This window comes from Callorhinus ursinus, unplaced genomic scaffold (genome assembly GCF_003265705.2).
Source record: "Callorhinus ursinus isolate GAN/ISIS: 27379988/994484 unplaced genomic scaffold, GSC_fseal_2.0 scaffold19, whole genome shotgun sequence".
Taxonomy (NCBI): domain Eukaryota; kingdom Metazoa; phylum Chordata; class Mammalia; order Carnivora; family Otariidae; genus Callorhinus; species Callorhinus ursinus.
The window spans coordinates 10,466,761-10,485,398 of record NW_027397081.1 but is presented as its reverse complement, the minus strand read 5'-3'; the positions used below and the strand labels follow the sequence as shown (position 1 = coordinate 10,485,398).

The 18,638-nt window shown below is 55.7% G+C and overlaps 1 protein-coding gene across 3 annotated transcripts in view; it reads left to right on the top strand.

Moving 5' to 3' along the window:
- Positions 1 to 18,638, top strand: part of DRD2 (dopamine receptor D2) — a 60,886-nt gene that overhangs the window by 40,273 nt on the left and 1,975 nt on the right. The window contains exons 2-7 of one of the 3 annotated variants that reach the window (XM_025893669.2): positions 7,356 to 7,671; positions 12,361 to 12,470; positions 13,536 to 13,627; positions 14,774 to 14,964; positions 15,870 to 15,956; positions 17,527 to 17,854. In XM_025893669.2, coding sequence (XP_025749454.1) covers positions 7,387 to 7,671; positions 12,361 to 12,470; positions 13,536 to 13,627; positions 14,774 to 14,964; positions 15,870 to 15,956; positions 17,527 to 17,854 — 1,093 coding nt within the window. In that variant the 5' untranslated portion in view covers positions 7,356 to 7,386. Of the gene's footprint in view, positions 1 to 7,355; positions 7,672 to 12,360; positions 12,471 to 13,490; positions 13,628 to 14,773; positions 14,965 to 15,869; positions 15,957 to 17,526; positions 17,855 to 18,638 lie in introns of all 3 variants that reach the window. The other 2 variants (XM_025893667.2, XM_073904024.1) reach the window with 2 other exon arrangements.

Here is an 18,638-nt window from a genome sequence, read left to right as displayed (position 1 = left end):
GGGTGAGCCCGGAGGTGGAGGCATCCATCCCTCCTTCCCCTTGCCTGGCCATCATCCACCACACTGGCCTTCCCAAGGTCTGAGCCAGGAAGACCCTCCTTGCCTGGCTGAGGGCTCTGGGAACCCCAGGCCCCAGTTCCCTTGCTCTCCTGCCCACACTGACCTCCTGGGCCCAGGAAGCAAGGTCATTAGTTAAAGACTTCTGGTTTCCCCTTGTTGTAGGAAGGACTGGGGGCTCCATCCTCTCCCTCTTCGATCCAGATCCCACTCTTCCTGGGGCCACAGGAGGCACAGGGGAGGTGCCCACCCCTGAGTCTGGACCCCATGAGAGGAGCCCGGGGGCTTGGATACCTGGGTCTTGGGGAGAGCCCCTTACCCACTCCCTCCCCACTCCCCTCCAATCCCCCCCCTTCCTACAAGCTGCTTTTGAGATGCAAATACCAAGTACTCTCCTCCCCACCCCTCCTTTTCCATGGAAATGCTTCAAATTTCAGAAAAGAGGGAAAATGATGTGTTTAAGACAGCGGTGTCTCACCAGCCATAGAGCCTGATAAGAGATTGTTAAATTTTAATTAGACAATTTGATTCCTTCAACTGCCAAACTTTCCGGGGAGGCAGCACAGCGGGAAGCAGGCTGCTGGAGTTTATAGTGCGCCAAGGGTTCCTCCTGCCCTACCTCTGGGCCCTGAGCCCCCAGGTTTTGCAGGTGGACGGAATCAAACTAGAGAGAGGACAGAACCCTTCCCTCCGTCCCCCCCCCCCCAATCAGCCAGCTTTCCTCCGGGGTCCCAGGCTGTCCTAATGGATTGACCCTTCTGGCCCCACCCCACCAGGCTGGGGACCAAGGGCAAATGTAGCCTTCAAGTTTGGGGTGTCAGCCTCAAACTGTGGAATTTTAAAGGAGTTTTTTTTTTTTCTTCCAACATACTCGTGAGAGGCTGTTTGTGTCTGCAGCTGTGGGGGGAGGAGGGAGAGTTGCCTGCCTCCTTTCAACAGCCTCCACCTTCCCCTCCTCCCCTCCCCTGCCCCAACGCAGGCTGGCCAACTGTGTGAGTTGGCCAGGGCAGCCTCCATGGGCCAGCTCAGCCCCAGCTCCCTGTCTGGGCTCTCACTGCCTTCCTCAACTGGACAGCTAGCTCCTTTTCAACTGAGGGCACAAACAGGAAAGGTTCGCATGTGGAAAGCCCAAAGGATAAGTGGTGGAGGCCCGGAGGCTGGAAAAGCCAGCTCCACCATCCATGCCCACTGACAAGCCCGCACACCTCATTCACCCCAGACACCGCGTTGGGAAGCTCTGCGGTATGGGCTCTGAGGAATGCAACCATCAGAGTGGAGCGGAGCTAGGCTGGATGTTCAGGAGAACTTGATGCAAGGGGAACAGACTGCCGGAGTGGATGATTCTGGAAGGTCTTTCAGTCGATGGTTGCCCTTCTGAGCTGAGTACTGGAGACAGGTGAGGGTCAGGGGATCTCTGGCACTTAGATGGCTTGAGGCTTGTGGGGACCCCACACCCCGGAGCTCCCCAAGCTCCTAGCTCCCTCCTCTTTCCCATGCACCAGGGCAGCTGAGAAAGAAAACCCTAGGAGGCCCCAGAGCATAGTGGGACCTCCTCTGCCAGCAGTCTGCTGGGGAGGGTGGCGTGGGGAGCAGCAATGCCCCACTTCCCTGCACAGGGAAAAGGAGGGTGATACTTTGGGGGACTGGCAGCCGCTCCTCCTGCTGGTGTCTCTGTCAGCTCTGGCTGCCTTAACAAAGTACCCTAGATGGGGGAGCTTCGACCCCAGAAATTAATTTCCTCACAGTCCTGGAGGCTGGCAGTCTGAGATCAAGGGGCCAGCATTGGTTGGGTTCTGCTGAGAGCTCGCTTCCAGGCTTGTAGATGGTTGCCTTCTCACTGTGTGTTCGCACGGTGCGAGGAGGGGGAGACTCCGGTGTCTCTTCCTCTAATGGTGCTCATCTCGTCCCGAGGACCCTATCCTCCTGTCATCTAGACCTCAGATCCGAATACCATCACCTTGGCGGTTATGACTTCCCCAAGGCCCACATTTCATTCCTTACCGACAGGGTTAGATTGTCCATCCCTGTTCCAGGAGACAGGACTAAGTAGCTAAGCAATGGCAGTGACCATGTATGTATTTGGCGCTCACTAAATGCTCCTTGATGGGGACTGATTTGGAGTTTTACACGTGAGATGGTAGCCACCTGGAGGAGAATGGAGGTGGCATCTGGAGGCTGGTGAGCAAGGTGACCATATTTTTATAACCCCAAATCGAGATTCTTGTTCTGATGACAGAAAGTTTTAAAAATAATATGAGATTTATTTATCTGAAATTTCCTGTAGGAATAATTCGCCTTGGGTCATACATGTAGCCATCTCTTTTTTAAAAAGGAACACGAAATTTGGACCATCCTGGCAAATCCAGGGTGCCGATTGCTATCGAGCTTGGCTTTTGCTAGCTCCGGGAGGCACACAGTGGGCCCTGACCTCACCTGGCTTCTCTGGGGCCAGGACCAGGCCAGAATACCTGGAGCTCCCCCCTCCCCACAATGAGCAGAAGCTCTGACAGGGACAGAGAGGCTCAAGGGTTAGGGCAAGAGCCCCTGGGGTGAGAAAGACCACAGCCTGGCTCTTCCTTTGTGCCTTCTTCTGGGACATCCCCTGGAGCCCTGGGCAGAAGGAAAAGAAGGGCTGGGGCTGGGGCTGGGGCTGGGGCAGGTCCCGAGTGGGGACTGATGGGTTTTCTCAGGTGTCCCGAGAAAGCGCCAAAAGAGGAGTGGCCGGGAGGACACGGTATTTTAACCATTCTAAGATGCACACCTCCCCCACCTCCACATACACACATTTCAATGACTCTGAAATCAGAATGCATTTTACAGTGGACCCCATCTTAGAGCTGTATTGCAGTTGGATAGCATTTTTTTTCTTTCCTACTGGTGCATTAAACAATGGTTCATCTTACATTCAACTCTATTTTAGAGCCTAGGAAATATGGCAATTGGTATTACATGGCTCAGGCATAAACTTTGCCTTTATTGTCCTTTACTCCCTCCCAGGGGTTGTCTGCTGCGTCTTGGATCCCTTCTCCCCTCACCTAGACCCCCACTTTCCAAGGACGAGCCGTAGGAGGTGGCATGGTATAACAGCGGCACCCCAGGGCAACCCCTGACCCCAGTGGACTGCATTTGGACAGTCCAGTCACTTCACCTCCAGGAGCCTCAGCCTCGTGGTCTGAGTGCTTGTTTCTTTTAATCGTTTTGCTTGGTTTGATTTGTAAAGTTCACAATCCTTGAGCGTTTACCTGGGCCGGCCACACATGCATCATTTTACTTTATCCTCACGACAGTAATTGCTATCCCCATTTTGCAGGTGGGAAAACCGAGGCTCAAGGAAGCCAAGTAGTCTGACCCAGACGCCGGAGCTAGTAAAGGTGGAGTTGGGATTGGAACCTGGGTTGTTTGGTTCTCAGCCCTATCTTACACTAGTATCTCTCATGCTAGAGTACCTCCTCGGTGGGGCAAGATTTGCTGATGTCTAAATTCCCGCTCTGCTTGGTGTTGCGTGGGAGCTAGCCAGACGGCCCCCGCTTGTGAGTGATGTCGGCCCCAGGTAGGAAGGGTGCTGAGGACACAGTAGGGACTGGGGCTAGCTCTGGGGGTTGGAAGAAAATCCTGCACCAAGGTATTAATAGGGTCTACAGGCATTTAGGTTTTCCCATTCTTTCTGTAACATTAATCTATTACATTTGTATCAGAACAAAAAAAGGAACTATCTAGAATAAATACTGAATTAGAAAATTAAATGCATGAGGCCTTTCCAGCCTTGGATGAAGGGACTCACTCCTGTCCTGCAGAGAAGCCAGCACGCTGGGGGATGAGCGCTCACCCCCTAACCTGCGCTGACCAGCAACGCTCACATTTGCTATCTTACTTGTACCCATGATTTTAAGTCCTGGCGGAAGCTCTTCCCCCTACAGGAAGCCCTCCATGAGCACCCCAGCCGTGCCCCTGTGCATACCCTCTCTGATTTCTGAGCACCCACTCTAGCGGCCCAGTGGTGGAGTGGGCACCGGACCCCTGCAGGACCAACACGCTCCCTCGCCAACTGTTGGGCCTGCCGACAGCTGACAGTTTGAGATGCGCCTACCCTCTTGGCAGGTGCCCACTTGAAGAGAGATGCCTCTCTCAAGGTCACACCCTTTCCCTGGGCTAGCCCATGCCCTGTGACATTATGAGAGGGGATGCTTCTGTAGGTTCCCTGAGGGGGTCACCTGAGGCCTTTGATGGGACTGCAAAGTAGCCCAGCTTGTCCTCGGCCCAGCCCTGCTTCCTGCCCTTCTCTGCAAGCCTCCATCCTGAGAACATTCCCCAGTAAATTCCCTGCATGCTAACTTCCTCCTCAGTCTTATTTTTGGGGATCCAACATGCAACACCGTGGTTCTCTTGGGCTGTCTTTCTCTTTTGTCTCTTGTTCATCTGGTGGCCTATCTTTATAGCTATTCCAGGGCAGAGGGCTTTTCTTCCCAGCTGGACTCACAGAGCCTCTGACTCAGTTCAGCAAACAACTTACTATCTGCAGATCCCAGAGAACAAGGCATGAGCAAGATGTGGTGTAACCTTAAGATGCTTAAATCCAGTGGGTGGGGGGAGGGGACAGGTACACAGAGGAGGTGTGTTCCAGAACAGAACTCAGGAACAATACTGTGGGACCCCACCAAGGAGGGAGGGAGGTGGTCCAGCCTAGAGTACTTGAGATCGGGTTCCGGGGAAGGAGGCTTCTGTGCAAGCCTTGCTTTGAAGGGCAGGTAGGGGCTAGGCAAGCAAGGGAAGGGGAAGGGATGTTTTCCAAAGACTTTTCTCATCCGTAGAATTGCAATAATATTTACAAGCCTCGGAGGTGGTTTTGAGGATAAATGAGATAATATATATATCATCCGATATGTATGTATCGGAGCAAACTCTCAAATCCTCTGCGGGTGTATGAAGTGACATCATAGGCAGGCTCGGGATTGTGAGTCTGGTTGGGTGTCGAGAAGGGGTGGGGTGGGCCAGACAGGGAGCCGCAGAGTCTCCATCAGAGGCCACTGGCCCCGTGGAGAGGAAGTGCAGGGGGAGGCAGCCTCCATGTCTCCATGTCTCCAGGCCCCCGACAGTGCTTGGCACATGGCTTTATGGCTCCAGGCTTGATAGATGCTGACTGAGAACATGAAGGACCAGGAGCAGCCCCTGTTGCGTGATCCATACGTGCATGTAGCTCTTCCGCTGTGTGTGTTCGCAGAGGGCAGCATCGCTGTGACGCCGAGCTTCACCACCTTAGAGCTGGAAGATTTGTTGCATGGGGGTCATTTCATGCCGCCTCACGTGGAGTTAGGTGTTTTGCCCTCCCCAGAGACTCCAGACTGGTGGTGCTGGGTAAGACATCATCCATGTTCCTGCTGAGAGCCGGCAGAGCAGGTGTGTCAGACGAGGATGGGGGTGGAAGGTGGGCAGACCCTTCTCCAGAGTCCCCTCTGACCTGTTGTGGCTGGTGCGCTCGCCTCCCTGATTTGGACATGGTACCACGTTCATCCCACATGGCATAAACTAGTGGATTTCCAATCCCTTTGGGTAGCAAAGCCCCCAGAAATCATGGTGCTTTCTGTGGAATGCCTTGAAATACTGATAAGCTGCATTCCATCATGTAAACTGGGAACACTTTTGTTAGCAGAAAAGCCAGCTATATTATATGTGCATTATGTTCCAATCACAACCAAAACACAGGCTGTCAAGCCCATCAATGCCCGATGCAGCTCAAGTCTGCTGCTCAGGCTCTCTGCTTCCCATTCTCGGGGAGCCGTACCTCCTGCCTTCCAGAGCCCAAGGCAGAAACACAGTCTTCCTCTACACCTTCTCCCTGCCGTGTGCCCCGGCCCCTCTCCCATCCCACGTCTACGCAGTGAGCAAATTCCATGAAATTGACTTACAAGTTAGCTACTGATTCTGAACACCTCCCTGTTCTCATTGCTGCCACCTTCGTTTAGACAACCACCCTCTCTTCCCTGAATTACTGCCACAGCCTGGCTCCCTCCAAAGTCCCCCTACACTGCAGCAGCCACTTTTCTAAAACACCAGCCCAATGGTCTTTCCTCTGCACCCATCCTCTCAGGAGCTCCGAAGCTTATGAGATCCAATCTGGCCCATGAATGGCCCTCCAGTTTCATTCCCAAACCCCCATGCCCTACGTTTTTAGCCACACAGAATTGTTTGTTGTCTGGTGCTGTGTTGTATTCTCTCTAGCTGCAAGGTCTCCCAAACTCTGTTGCCTGGCTAATTCCTCCTTTTACTGCATCTCACATGACACCTCCCTCAGGAAGTCCTCAGGGTTCTCTGGCAGAAGCTCATCGTCTCTTCCTTGGGTTCTTACAGCCTCCCAGCTGCTGTCTTGCCACCTGCTTGGCCACACCCTTCCATCCTCTATACAGCGGTTAGAACCTTCTCTCTGGGAGCCATATCCGATCATGTGATCCCCACTGCCCTCAGAGTCAAATCTAGCATCACTTGTAAAGCTGTCTAGGATCTTGCTGTGGCAGGCTTCCCAGTTCAGCTCATGCCGAGTCCGTCTGGGCTTCAGCTATCCCGAATGAATCTCCTCTAGCCTTCCACTGGGCACCTGCTCTCTCGCTCTGTCATTGGCTTATGCTGCTTCTTGTGTCGAGACCTTTCCCTGGGCTCCCAGCTCTTCCCGTGGCTAATTCCTATGCACCTTTGGGCATCTGTTGAACGTCACTTTCTCTGGAAAGTCTTCTTTCCACCCTTAAACTAGGTTATGTGTCTCTCCTGCATTCCATTTCCTAGTGCCCACTGCTTAGAGAATAAACTGCTTGATTCATCGGCTGTTGTGCTGGAGAACCATGCATATTTTGTTCCTGCCCATGTTTTTAGCACTACATACAACAATGCTCACTACATATTTATAGACTCAAGAATGAATGAATGCATATTCCCGTTCCTGCCTGTAGAAGCTGGAACTCCTCGCTACATTATCTCAAGTGTGTGGTGCATGGGATGTGCTTACTAAGTGTTTGTTGAATAAATAAATCAATGAATGATAGGCTCTTTTCAAGCTCATTTATTTTATTATCCTTTAAAAAACCCATACTTGCTCATTTGTTTTGCCATCTGCAAGAACTTGCCAGCGGAAGAGTGGCACGGGCTCCAACATTTTAAGAAAATTGTTAGATACAGAACTGAAAATCCCGAGGCTGGAAAGTGCTACAAACTGCCAGGGTGGTTGGCTTTAGCTCCAGAGCTTTCTGTGGGAGGCAGCATGCTTGGGGAGGTCCTCCTGCTCACTCCCTGTGTCTATTTTTCCTGGTCAGAGCCTGGCCACCCAGTGGCCCCACTGCCCCGATGGATCCACTGAACCTGTCCTGGTACGATGATGATCTGGAGAGCCGGAACTGGAGCCGGCCCTTCAACGGGTCCGAAGGCAAGCCCGGCAAGCCCCACTACAACTACTACGCCATGCTGCTCACCCTGCTCATCTTTGTCATTGTCTTCGGCAACGTGCTGGTGTGCATGGCCGTGTCCCGCGAGAAGGCGCTGCAGACCACCACCAACTACCTGATCGTCAGCCTGGCAGTGGCCGACCTCCTGGTGGCCACGCTCGTCATGCCGTGGGTCGTCTACCTGGAGGTAGGTCTGCACCCTGGCCTTGAAGGCGTGGCTCCTCCCTGGTTCCCACCAACAATTTGCCTGGTGCCTTCTCCACGGGTCTGGCCTCTTCCTCCACTCGGGGCTCAGTTTTTCTCCTGATAAAATGGGTTGCTTTTTCCTTGACAATCCCAACTCCCAGTTGGAGAGTGCTTCCTAAGGGCCACACCTCGTGTCCCATCCTCTGTACTCGGCGTTTCCCCATGTGGCCCTCAGAGCAGCCCTGCGAAGTCACCGCAACACAAACACCCTTTCACAGGCGGTGAGCCAGGTGGTCGGAGAGATCACGCAGCTGGTGGGTCCCAGCTGGAACTCTGGCCCCAGGTTGGCTCATTAGATCATGCTGGAAATGGGAGTCCATTGAGGAGAATCCTCAAGGAAGGGGGATGTTCATGCTTTCAGGCCGGAAGCTTCCTGTTCTCTCTTCCCCCTTCAAAAGCAGGGGCAGCTGTTCTGTGTGCTCTTTATCCCTCCCCTCTCCCCCAGTTTGGTCTAGTGCCTGTGTCTGGGACCCCCAGGTAGGGGTGTCTGTGGGCTGTGCCGCAGGCCCTTTGCTCAGGAATGTCCCCGAAGGCTCGTCCGAATAGAGAGCAGGCAGCCCCCGCTGTGGTCCAGGCACTGCGCCAGGCATTTTGCAGACATAGACTCCACACCCATGCTAATCCTGGAGTTGATACTATTCTCGGTTTACAGAAGAGGAAACAGAAGCTTTAAGAAGTTGCCTGTCTTGACAGGTTGCACAGCAAGGGAAGAACGACTAACGGAGGAGTCCCTAAGGGTGGAGGCCCCTCCCGGTGGACACTTTCCAGAGCTAACAGGCAGACGTGGGAGGGTCTGAGGGGTTGGGTCCTGGATCCTGCCCCTTTCTCGGCCAAGGACTCTGGGGTCTGGGAACGGACCAGCCCTTCAGGGAAGAGCCAAGGCTAAGGTCACTCAGATCGCTGGGCAGGTACCTTCCTGCCTGGGCAAGCGAGGGCCTTACCTGTACCACGGAGGCAAGTCCCTGGCTGGGAGGGAAGGTTCTTCCGTTTTTAAAGGAAAACATGAAATTTTGTAGGCTTGAGCAGAGGAGACATCTAGAAGAAGCTGAAGTGGGGAGGGGAGGCTGGTCCAGAGTGGCCCCTCTCCCTGTCTCCCCACCTGGGGGCGGGGCGGTCCCTGTGCCTCCTCCACCTGCTGCTCAGGATTATCACTCCCCTGGGTTCCTTTAGCACAGCCCAAACGGGCTGAAACGTTCAAAATGGATGTTAAGGAAGAACCCAAAGGAAACAGACATAAAATCTACAGATGTCACAGGCCAGGGGTCTGCTTCCTCCATGACTCACACATCTGTGAGGGCCACCAGACTCTGTCCATCCATGTCCTGTCTGACGGCCTCTCCCTGAGGAACCCTTCTTAATCCTAATGCCAGTTCCCTTCCTGCTCGCTCTCAAAGGACGGTCCCAGGCCTCAGACCATCAGGGAAACATGAGGAGTGAGCAGCAGAGCGAACAACCTCTCTGTGCCTTGCTTTCCTTATCCATATAAAGGAAATCATCGTAGTATCTGCCTCGTGGCGTTGCTGGAGAGGCTAATGAGTTGATATGTGTAAAGTGCTTACAGTGGCAGGGCGCACATAATGAACAGTACGTAAAACCGTGATGATGGTGATGAAGATGAAGATGATGGTAGTAGACATGCAGCACTTACCCTCGTAGAGAGGGCCCTCCCTGCGCCCAGGCAGCCAGGCCCCCTCTATCCAAAGGGAGGCGAGCTCGGCCTGCAGCTCTGCGTGTGGCTTCTGGGCTTCCTCCCCAAACACTCTAGTTTGGGGCCAGATCTGTACACGGGCTGTCCTGGGGCTCTGGGGCATTTGTTAGTCCTTTGGACAGGTATTTCCAACATAGCTGTTCACCATTATTTTGGAGGGGAGGCTCAGCGTTTTGGGGGACAGGGTAGAGAACGGTGTCTCAGAGGGAGTGCTCTAACTTTCCTATTGTGTCCCTTCCAAACAAGAGCTGGACCATGAGCCCTACTACAGGACGTCGTCTCAGCCATTTATTATCCCTAGAGACTGTCCTGACTCCTCTCTAAGAGACACTCTTGCTGTCCGGAGTTTTCCACCCTGTCCCCTTTCCAGCGATATGAGTGCCTCTGATGGCAGAGCATGTCTAGTGTGGGACTGGATGTGCATTATTAGTTCCTCTGCTCAGCATATGGAAAGCATGCTGGTTTGCAGTTGAGAGGACCAGGTTCAATTCCCAACTCCACCACTTTCCATGTGGAGACGGGCCTGAGAGAGGAGAGCCAGGGTCACTTGTCTGCATTTCGGCCTCACTGCCCTGTGAGGTGAGGGTTTGCTGTGTGCATTTTCCAGGTGGGCAGATGAGATTGAGAAGGGGACAGGCCAAGGTCACCTTTATTCACTCATTCGGCAGGTACCGAGCCCGGCCTTGTCCTACGGCATCCTCGGGGCTTGACCGCCATCAGTGAAGACCTGATAGGACCGTTGTCGTGCAGTCTGATGGTGGTGACAACGGAGCAGTCCCCACGGGGGATGTGGAACGTGATGGGGGGCATGTGGGGACAAGGAAGTCTTGCAGGAAGCAGTGATGCTTCCAGAAGAATTATCCAGGGGACGGAGCAAGGCACTTGCACTCCAGGCCAAGAAGAAAGTAGGCAAAGCGGCAGAGCAGGAGGGCGTGTCACTGGCTGCAGGTCTGGAGGGGCGGTAGCCATATCACTAGCCTCAGAGGTTTGCTGCCCCCATGGGTAGAGATGACACATCTCAGTGCCCGACACAGCGCCTGCTTAACGCGGGCCAGTTATGATTAGGGTTTTGCCGAGCCAGCTCATAGCTCAGCTTCATATGAGCAATGAGGTCAAGAAGTGGTGTCCAAAGGTGCCGACACACGGCCTTGGAGTTGCACTAGCAAACCTGGGGGCCAGTCCTTCCTCTGCCACTAAATCCCTGGGTCATCTCGGGCAGGTCCACGTTCCTCTCTGACTCCAAGCGTGTCCCCCCTTGCAATGATAATCTCTCCTTTCACGCTTTATGTGCATTTAGTCGTTTTTACGTAAGTATCCCCTCTTTCAACAAGCTAGATGGTCCTTCCCAAGACAGGTCACGAAGAGCATAGGATGTGCTACCTGAAGAACTCGCTTCAACCCCAGCCCTGCTGCACACTTGCTGAGTGTGAGCTGCAGTTCCCTCACCCGTGAGCGGGTATAGCAACCCTGTCTTGTGCGAGCGTGAGATGCCCACATGCCCACAGTAGGTGGAGGTGGCTGCTGACAATTTCTCTTGAGTCTTTGAGTCACCTGCCCCCAGGACTGTGGAGGAAAGTCCTCCCTTCTGTGCTCCTAGAAAGGCCTTTGGGATGTAGGGACGGAGAGCTCCCTAAAGGCAGGGACTATGCCAGTACTGTTCACCACTGTACCCCAGAGTCTAGGACAGAGCCTGGCATGTAGTGTATTGCTCGTAAGTGTCTATGGGAATGAGAGAAGGAGGAGAGAGGGCCCTGGTATCTCAGACCTAGATCCCCAGGGACATAGAAGCAGCTCTGAAGTACTAGTCTAGGGGGGCTTCAAGGCGGAGAGGGTGGACCAGGTGGGCCTGGGGCCCTCCCAGCAGTGCCCTAAAGGTCGATTCTATTTACGCCCGGAAGTTCCCCACCCCCATCCAGACCTGCCATCTTGGGGAGCCCTGTACTACCATGTGTGTGTGTGGGGGTGCCCTGGTGTGGGCCGCATGACCCCAGAGAAGGCGTCTCCCTATCTTCTGGGACAAGCTGTTGTGTCTTCACGTCCGACAACAGTGGCCACCGCTCCTGTCACCGAGCTTAAGCGCCAACATTTGGTTTCATGCTTGGGAGCAGAAAAGAAAGGGCAGCGCAGAGAATGAGCACGTCATCATCAGCCCTGTGGCCGAGCTGTGTGGGCAAAGTGGGTACTGCCCTGCCCCAGGCCCCTGGGGGTGGCTTTCCGGCTCCTTTTGCTCCTGTTGGTACAAACTGCCAAAGTTGCCCGGGCCAGCCTGCTGTGTGAGTGTGCATGCCTGTGTGTGTAAACAGGAGGTATGGGAGTGTGTGTGTGTAGGGGGATACGAGTGTGTGCGGGGGGAGAGGGACGCAGGATGCTCTTGCCAGGAGCGGGCCTCCTCATTCCCATCACATAAGGATATGTGGGTACAGCACCCGTCCTTGCCCGCGCCTGGTGTTCCCACGGCTCGAGCCCTGGTTTTCCATTCTTCATTCTCCAGGTCTGACAAAGAGCAGCACTGTCCTTTCTTCCGGAGCCATCGTCCTCACCAGCCTTGGGCAAGTCACTGCCCATTTCTGAGGTTCAGTTTCCCCATTGGTGGAATGGGATTGCAAGCTGATCGCAGATCCTCTGTTTTACAGATGAAGGCTCAAAGTTGAGGCGCTCGGTAGAAAGTTGCTCATCTTCCATCTAGCCCGGTTCTTGGCACAAAGGGGCCTTATGTGTCTAGGAGGAGAGGGGACCAGGGGCAAGGGCCTCAGACTCCCCCTCGCTGCCCCGCTTCTCCCCCCAGACCCCAGCCGGAGACTCACAAGACCCCTGCAGCTGCCCTCTGAGTCTGCAGTCCAATCTGCCCCAGGAGAGTCAAGCTATGGGGCCTAAGCTCATCTCCCCCTCTGCTGCCCACCCATTCTGGTGCTTTGTCCCCAGGTGGTGGGCGAGTGGAAATTCAGCAGGATTCACTGTGACATCTTTGTCACTCTGGACGTCATGATGTGCACGGCAAGCATCCTGAACCTGTGTGCCATCAGCATCGACAGGTGAGCCCAGCCAGGGCGGGAGAGGGGACCCAGGCCAGTCACACATTGGGCTTCCCCAGTTCTCCCGCAGGGGCAGGCTCTGTCTATGAGGCTGTATGGCTGGCCGTGTGCCTGTGGGTCCATGTGTTTGTGTGTGTGTGCCTGCGTGTGTGTGTGCACATGCAAATGCAGATGTGCAGGTGCACGTGTGTCTGGCTGGGGGGTACAGGCCGCCATCCTACAGATGGTGATGCTCCCAAGGATGCCCAGACAGTGACTGGTAAAGAGGAGAAAGCTCTCAGTTCTGACTGCAGCCCTAGGTCTATCATTTCCCACTCTACTTGGGCAGAGTGTGCAAGTCCTCACGACCCTGCTTTGTCCAGAAATCAAGGATGATGACACCCGTCCAGTCGGGGCTGCAGCATCTGGCTGTGCATTTCATGTCCAGCACGGGCACGAGGCCGAGGGGGCCCAGGCTGTGCTCACCTTGCCAAGCTGTACCCTTGGAGCCTTTCACTGATTTGCACACGCAGGCCACGTGGGGTCCCAGAGGCCCTGTCCCTACTCCTCTCGAGGGGTTCTCCAAGATGAGATGAGCTACTCTGTGAGAAGCAGAGTACAAGTGATTGTAAACAATTACTACTGTGCTTATTTTCTGCCAAATGGGGCTTAACTCTTGCTCTGAGGGGCCTGGCTCCCAGTCCATCAGCAGACACTTCCACCTTCTGTGAGCCCAGCACAGGTGCAATTTCAAAGGTGCGAAGACCCAGACCCTGGCCCCTCAAACACCCGAAATCCAAGCAGGGAGACTGGAGTAATAGATAAGAAGGCCCAGGAGAAAATGGTAGCCAGTTAGCCCCGAAGCTCTTGATTGGGCCTCACCAACGCTGGAGGAGTGACTTAAAGTAGTCAGGCGGGCTTCGTGGAGGTGACAGCCGTCATTCCCCAGGGTGCAGGGTGTCTCTGGTGTGTACCTGCTGTGGAATGAGGGGGCCCTGGGCCTGCACGCAGACTCAGGGACCCCGCCCCGCGGCCTCGCAGGTACACAGCGGTGGCCATGCCCATGCTATACAACACCCGCTACAGCTCCAAGCGCCGCGTCACCGTCATGATCGCCGTTGTCTGGGTCCTGTCTTTCACCATCTCTTGCCCGCTGCTCTTCGGGCTCAACAACACAGGTGAGGCCTGCCTCGGTCTGCCTGGGGCCCCAGTGCGCCCCCCCCCCCCGCCCCCGGCGCGGGACCCCGAGGGAGCTGAGCCCCTGGCGCAGACCCAGGGACTGAGGCCGGGCTGGGTCTCTGAATTGTACGTGGATGGGCCAGAGAGGGATGGTAGCTCGGGCATGACGCGGTTGGGGGAGGGGTGGGGGTAGCGAGTCAAGAGGCTGTCTGGCCATTTTCAACTTTGTTTATTAAATTGAAGCAAGCCAGACGGCCGCCCAAACCGCATGTGTATGCGTGCCTGTGTGTGTGTGTGCACACGTCAGGGGTGATTACTGGGCCCCTTGCCCCGCCCCGCCCCCCCCACCCCCCGAGATGGTATCTGTGTAAGGAGGCTGCCGCCCAAGGGCTGGCCAAACCCAGCACCGACCTGAGTCACCTGGAGCAGGGAAGGTAGGGGCGTGGAGGAGCTAGGGCGGCGGGCCCGTCCCGTGCATCTGAGGGGGTCGAGGTATTGGGCCTGCCTGCCAGCGCAGGCCTAGTGCTTTCTCTCACCGGGGAGGCCCCAGGGATGCAGGTGCACGTCTGCAGACCATTACGGGGCAGGACACAGTGAAGCCTGGCCATCCAACTCTTGTGAGAATTCCAAGAAGCGGGAATAGGGCTTGATAGGCTCAGCCCTTCCGGAAAGGCCCTGAGATAGAGGACAGACATCGGCTAGACCAGGAAGGGAACTCGGAAGCACATTGGAGCCCAGATGAGTTCAGCATACAGGACCAGGTTACCCCGTTCCTAAAACTGAAAGGTGGCCGACTTCCCCCAAGTAGACAGGAAGGGCTAAAAGAAGGGTTTACTCTTTTAAAAAGAGTTCCCTTCTGTTATTTTTTTCCAAACACTCAGGCTCCACTTGGGTGTTCATGGATGGCAAAACTATAAAGAAATAAGGAGGGAATATTAATGGAAAAGCTTGGAAGCAGCTTAGCGTTTTGCTCGAGGTTGTATTTTTCAATCTCTGTCTACGCCGCGTGTTGGTGTCCGTCTAGCTTTTCCAGGCGGCCGCAGACACCCAGGCACACTCTCTGTCCCATTGCTGCACTCAGTCCCGCAGGGAGAGAAAGGCCCCCGGGCCGCTGACGCCGGGTCCTCCGGCTCTCCTTCCCCCAGACCAGAACGAGTGCATAATCGCCAACCCCGCCTTCGTGGTGTACTCCTCCATTGTGTCCTTCTACGTGCCCTTCATCGTCACCCTGCTGGTCTACATCAAGATCTACGTCGTCCTCCGGAGGCGCCGCAAGCGGGTCAACACGAAGAGGAGCAGCCGGGCTTTCAGGGCCAACCTGAAGACCCCGCTCAAGGTCCCCAGATCCTCCCTCCCCTCCAGTGCCCCCCCCCCACTGTTACCCAGGGGGCTGGCCCGTGCTCAGCTGGGGGCGGGGGGGGGGGGGACGCGGGGCCGGAGGGGCTCCCGGCACCTGGGCAGGGCCGAGCCCGAAGGCTGGGACCTCCGTGGAGCGACAGAGTCTCCAGGAGCCGGAGGCCGGGCAGAGCCGCCGGGGAGGAGAAGTCTTTGCTTGGAGATCTCTGTCTGAATGCACCTTCTGCCTCGGCTCCTCTCCTTTTCCCATCACTTGTCCTTTCCTCGCTGTGGCACCTCCCTCCTTGTCATTGCTCTGTGCTTCCCTCCCTCTCCCGTACCTTCCACGCTCCCTGTCCTCCCCTCCGTGCACACCTCCTCCCTCCTCCCCGGCTCTTTCCTTCATTCCACCTCCTCCCTTCCGCCTTTCTTTCATTCCCTCCCCACTCCTTGTGTCTTGTGAATTCTCCCCTCTGCTCAGCCCTCCCTGAGGAAGACAGTGTGGGGGCATGGAAGGAGCCAGAGTTTGGGGGTTAGACGTATCAGGTTCAAGGCCTGGCATGCCCTCCTTTTTGCTGAATGACCTTGGGCAAGTTGCTTAACTTCTCTGAGCCTCAGTCTTCTCATCTGTTAAATGGGTATCATAATGCCAGCCTCTCAGCGTGGTCTTGAGGATTCAGCGTGAGAGAGATACGAGTAAGCCTAGCATGTGCCCATAAAATCAGGGCCTGTTTGTCCCTCGTCCTGCCCGCCATTTCTCCTTGTAGTACCACCCTTCGCTCTTGCCTTCTCGGGCCGTCCTACTCTGCCCTTCTGGGAGCCCCTGTGCCCGGCCTGACTACCCCACATTGGGTGTCTGTTCACAGCCCCTGCCCACCATGACCAGTGTACTGGCTCACTCCACAGGGCAACTGCACTCACCCCGAGGACATGAAACTCTGCACCGTTATCATGAAGTCCAATGGGAGTTTCCCAGTGAACAGGCGGAGAGCGGTAAGTGCTCAGGTCAGGGACCCAGAGCCAGGTCTTTCCGCCCCGAGGAAAACCCACCTGCCATGATTCTCAGAGACCTCAGCGGCCGGTCAAAGGGAGGAGCACCTCCCAGGCTCCCCCACGTTGCTTCCGCGGAGGCCAGACTCACCACGCACACCTCACAGGCAGGCATGCGGCGAGACGGCTCGGCTCTTGCAGGCACAGATAGGCACCCTCAGCACAAGCAGGTGGTTGGGAGAGAGGACTTGGCCATAACATAATAAAAATAGGAAGCTACTACCATTCACTCAACACCCACCGTCTTCCTAGTATCTCGTCAAATCCTCACAGCGACCCTGAGAGGTAGGTCTTATTAGGCTTATTGATTTTAATTTGACAGAGGAGGAACCAGAGGCTCACAGAGGGGAGGTAACTCACCCAAGGCCAAGCACTTAGTTAGTGAGATAGTGCATATTTGAGCCCAAACCTGTGTGACTCCGACATCCCCACACACCTCCGCTGTTCTTCTCACTTGCCTGTGCTACCTTCCTACGGGCAGGTTCTGGGGCTGGAGGCCGGGCCTGGGGGGCGGGTGGTGGAGGGGGACAGCGCAGAGCAGCCTTGGGGCTGGTGGAGAAGTGCAGCCTGTGCGTGGAGCCCAGAGATGCAGAAGCACAGCAGACCCCAGGCTCTGCGCAGTGATGATGGTGGCACCAGGGTCCAAGCAGCAGGTGTCCCATCCCCAGTGGGGCCAGGGAGCCCACACAGGGCCACACACGAAGTCCAGGTCAGGTGTCCTCAGGAAGCAGGGCCCCCACCGTTCACCTGCAGGGCAAGGGCAGGATGCCAGGAAGTCATTTTATGAGATGGGTGCCCAGCAGGGACTCAGGACTGGGGCTGGGACAGCAGCACCGATAAACCACCCAGGTGCAGGGCGAGGCGACACTTCAGAAGTTCAGACTGAGGCCCCAAGGCAGGAAAGAACCTGGAAGATGAGTGGACCCCCAGCAGGGCCTCCAAGTCAGCCCAGCAGGAAAGATGGGGGTCCCAGAGGTTAGCCCTTTGGCCCCCGCATCCGTCTACGGGGAACACGTGGAGCCCACGTGTGAGTGCTGGGGCAGGTGTCTTGGGCCAGCCTGGCAGGAGGAACAGGGCTGCCCTCTGTGCACTTAGAACATGAACTCCCGGAGGCAGTCACTGAGCATCAACTGGGACCCTATTCCCTGCAGCCAGCTCGGGTGCCTGGCACTTGGCTGGTACTCAGTACGTGTTGCTCAGTCAATAAGAGAGAAGTGTTGGGGTAGTAAGCTCCCACAAATGGTTGTGGGATTATTGAGGCTCCATAAGGATTGCTCTGGGACAGGGGCTGGGGAGGACTCTGCAGGCAGGGACTGCTGTGGGTCCTGGGTCCTATACCAAAACCCTTCCTGCCTCCCAGTGATTATCCTCATTGCCTCTCCGGCAGAGTGACCCTGGGGTGTTTGTAGAAGGATAGGAGGATAGGGAAGGGTCAGGGGGGGCCAGGTAAGGCTGGGTGGCAAATGCCTGAGAACTTGCCTGGCTTTACCTGGAGTTCTCTGCCTCTGTGCAGGAGGCTGCCCGCCGAGCCCAGGAACTGGAGATGGAGATGCTGTCCAGCACCAGCCCCCCCGAGAGGACCCGGTACAGTCCCATACCACCCAGCCACCACCAGCTGACCCTCCCCGACCCGTCCCACCATGCCCTCCACAGCACTGCCGACAGCCCCGCCAAACCAGAGAAGAATGGGCATGCCAAAGACCACCCCAAGATTGCCAAGATCTTTGAGATCCAGTCCATGCCCAACGGCAAAACCCGGACCTCTCTCAAGACCATGAGCCGCAGGAAGCTCTCCCAGCAGAAGGAGAAGAAAGCCACCCAGATGCTCGCCATTGTTCTCGGTGAGTCAGGCCAGCCCAGCTCTGTCCAGCCATTACTGAGGAAAGGACCCATCATTGTGGGTCCCATTACCTGCCATCCCCTTCCTAACCATGGCTGGCAGGCCATGGGACCGGCCCTTGCTCAGGTGCAGGCCACAGCCAATGACGTACCCCATTAAGTAGATTCTATAATTATGCTCATTTTACAGATGGGAAAACTGAGGTTTGGAGTGGGTATATGACGTGACCAAGGAAGACCTATGATTTAAACTCAGGGAGTCTGACTTCAGAGTCTGTGAGCTTGACCAGTCTACCGTAGTGACCCCCAGAACCTCAAGATCCTAGGCAAGTCACTTTCTCTCTCTGGAGTCCCCTCAGCAAGAGATTACCTCTCAGGGTTGCGGTGGTAGCCTGACGATCTGACCCAGACTGTCAGCCAGGCAAGGCTCTTGAATAAAAGTCTCCTAGAAAACCAGATGATGAGTCAAAACACAAGGCCAGACTGATGTGGGTGGTGGGGAACAGGAGGGGCTGGTGTGACTCTGCCCCCCCCCCCGTCGCACCCAGGGTAGCACAGGACACCCTTTCACACTCACCTTCCCCTTGGACATCCAGACAATCCTGTGACACAAGGGGTACGGGTATTATGGCCCTGCTTTTGTGAACGCGTGCACAGGGTCCCAGCAGGTTAAGGGACTGACCCTTGATCGTGTGCCTGGGGGTGACAGAGGATGGTTGGAGTCCATGGGGTCTCACTGCAGTGCTGGGGACTCTCAGGGAGCCTGAGGGGCATGGTGTGCTCACG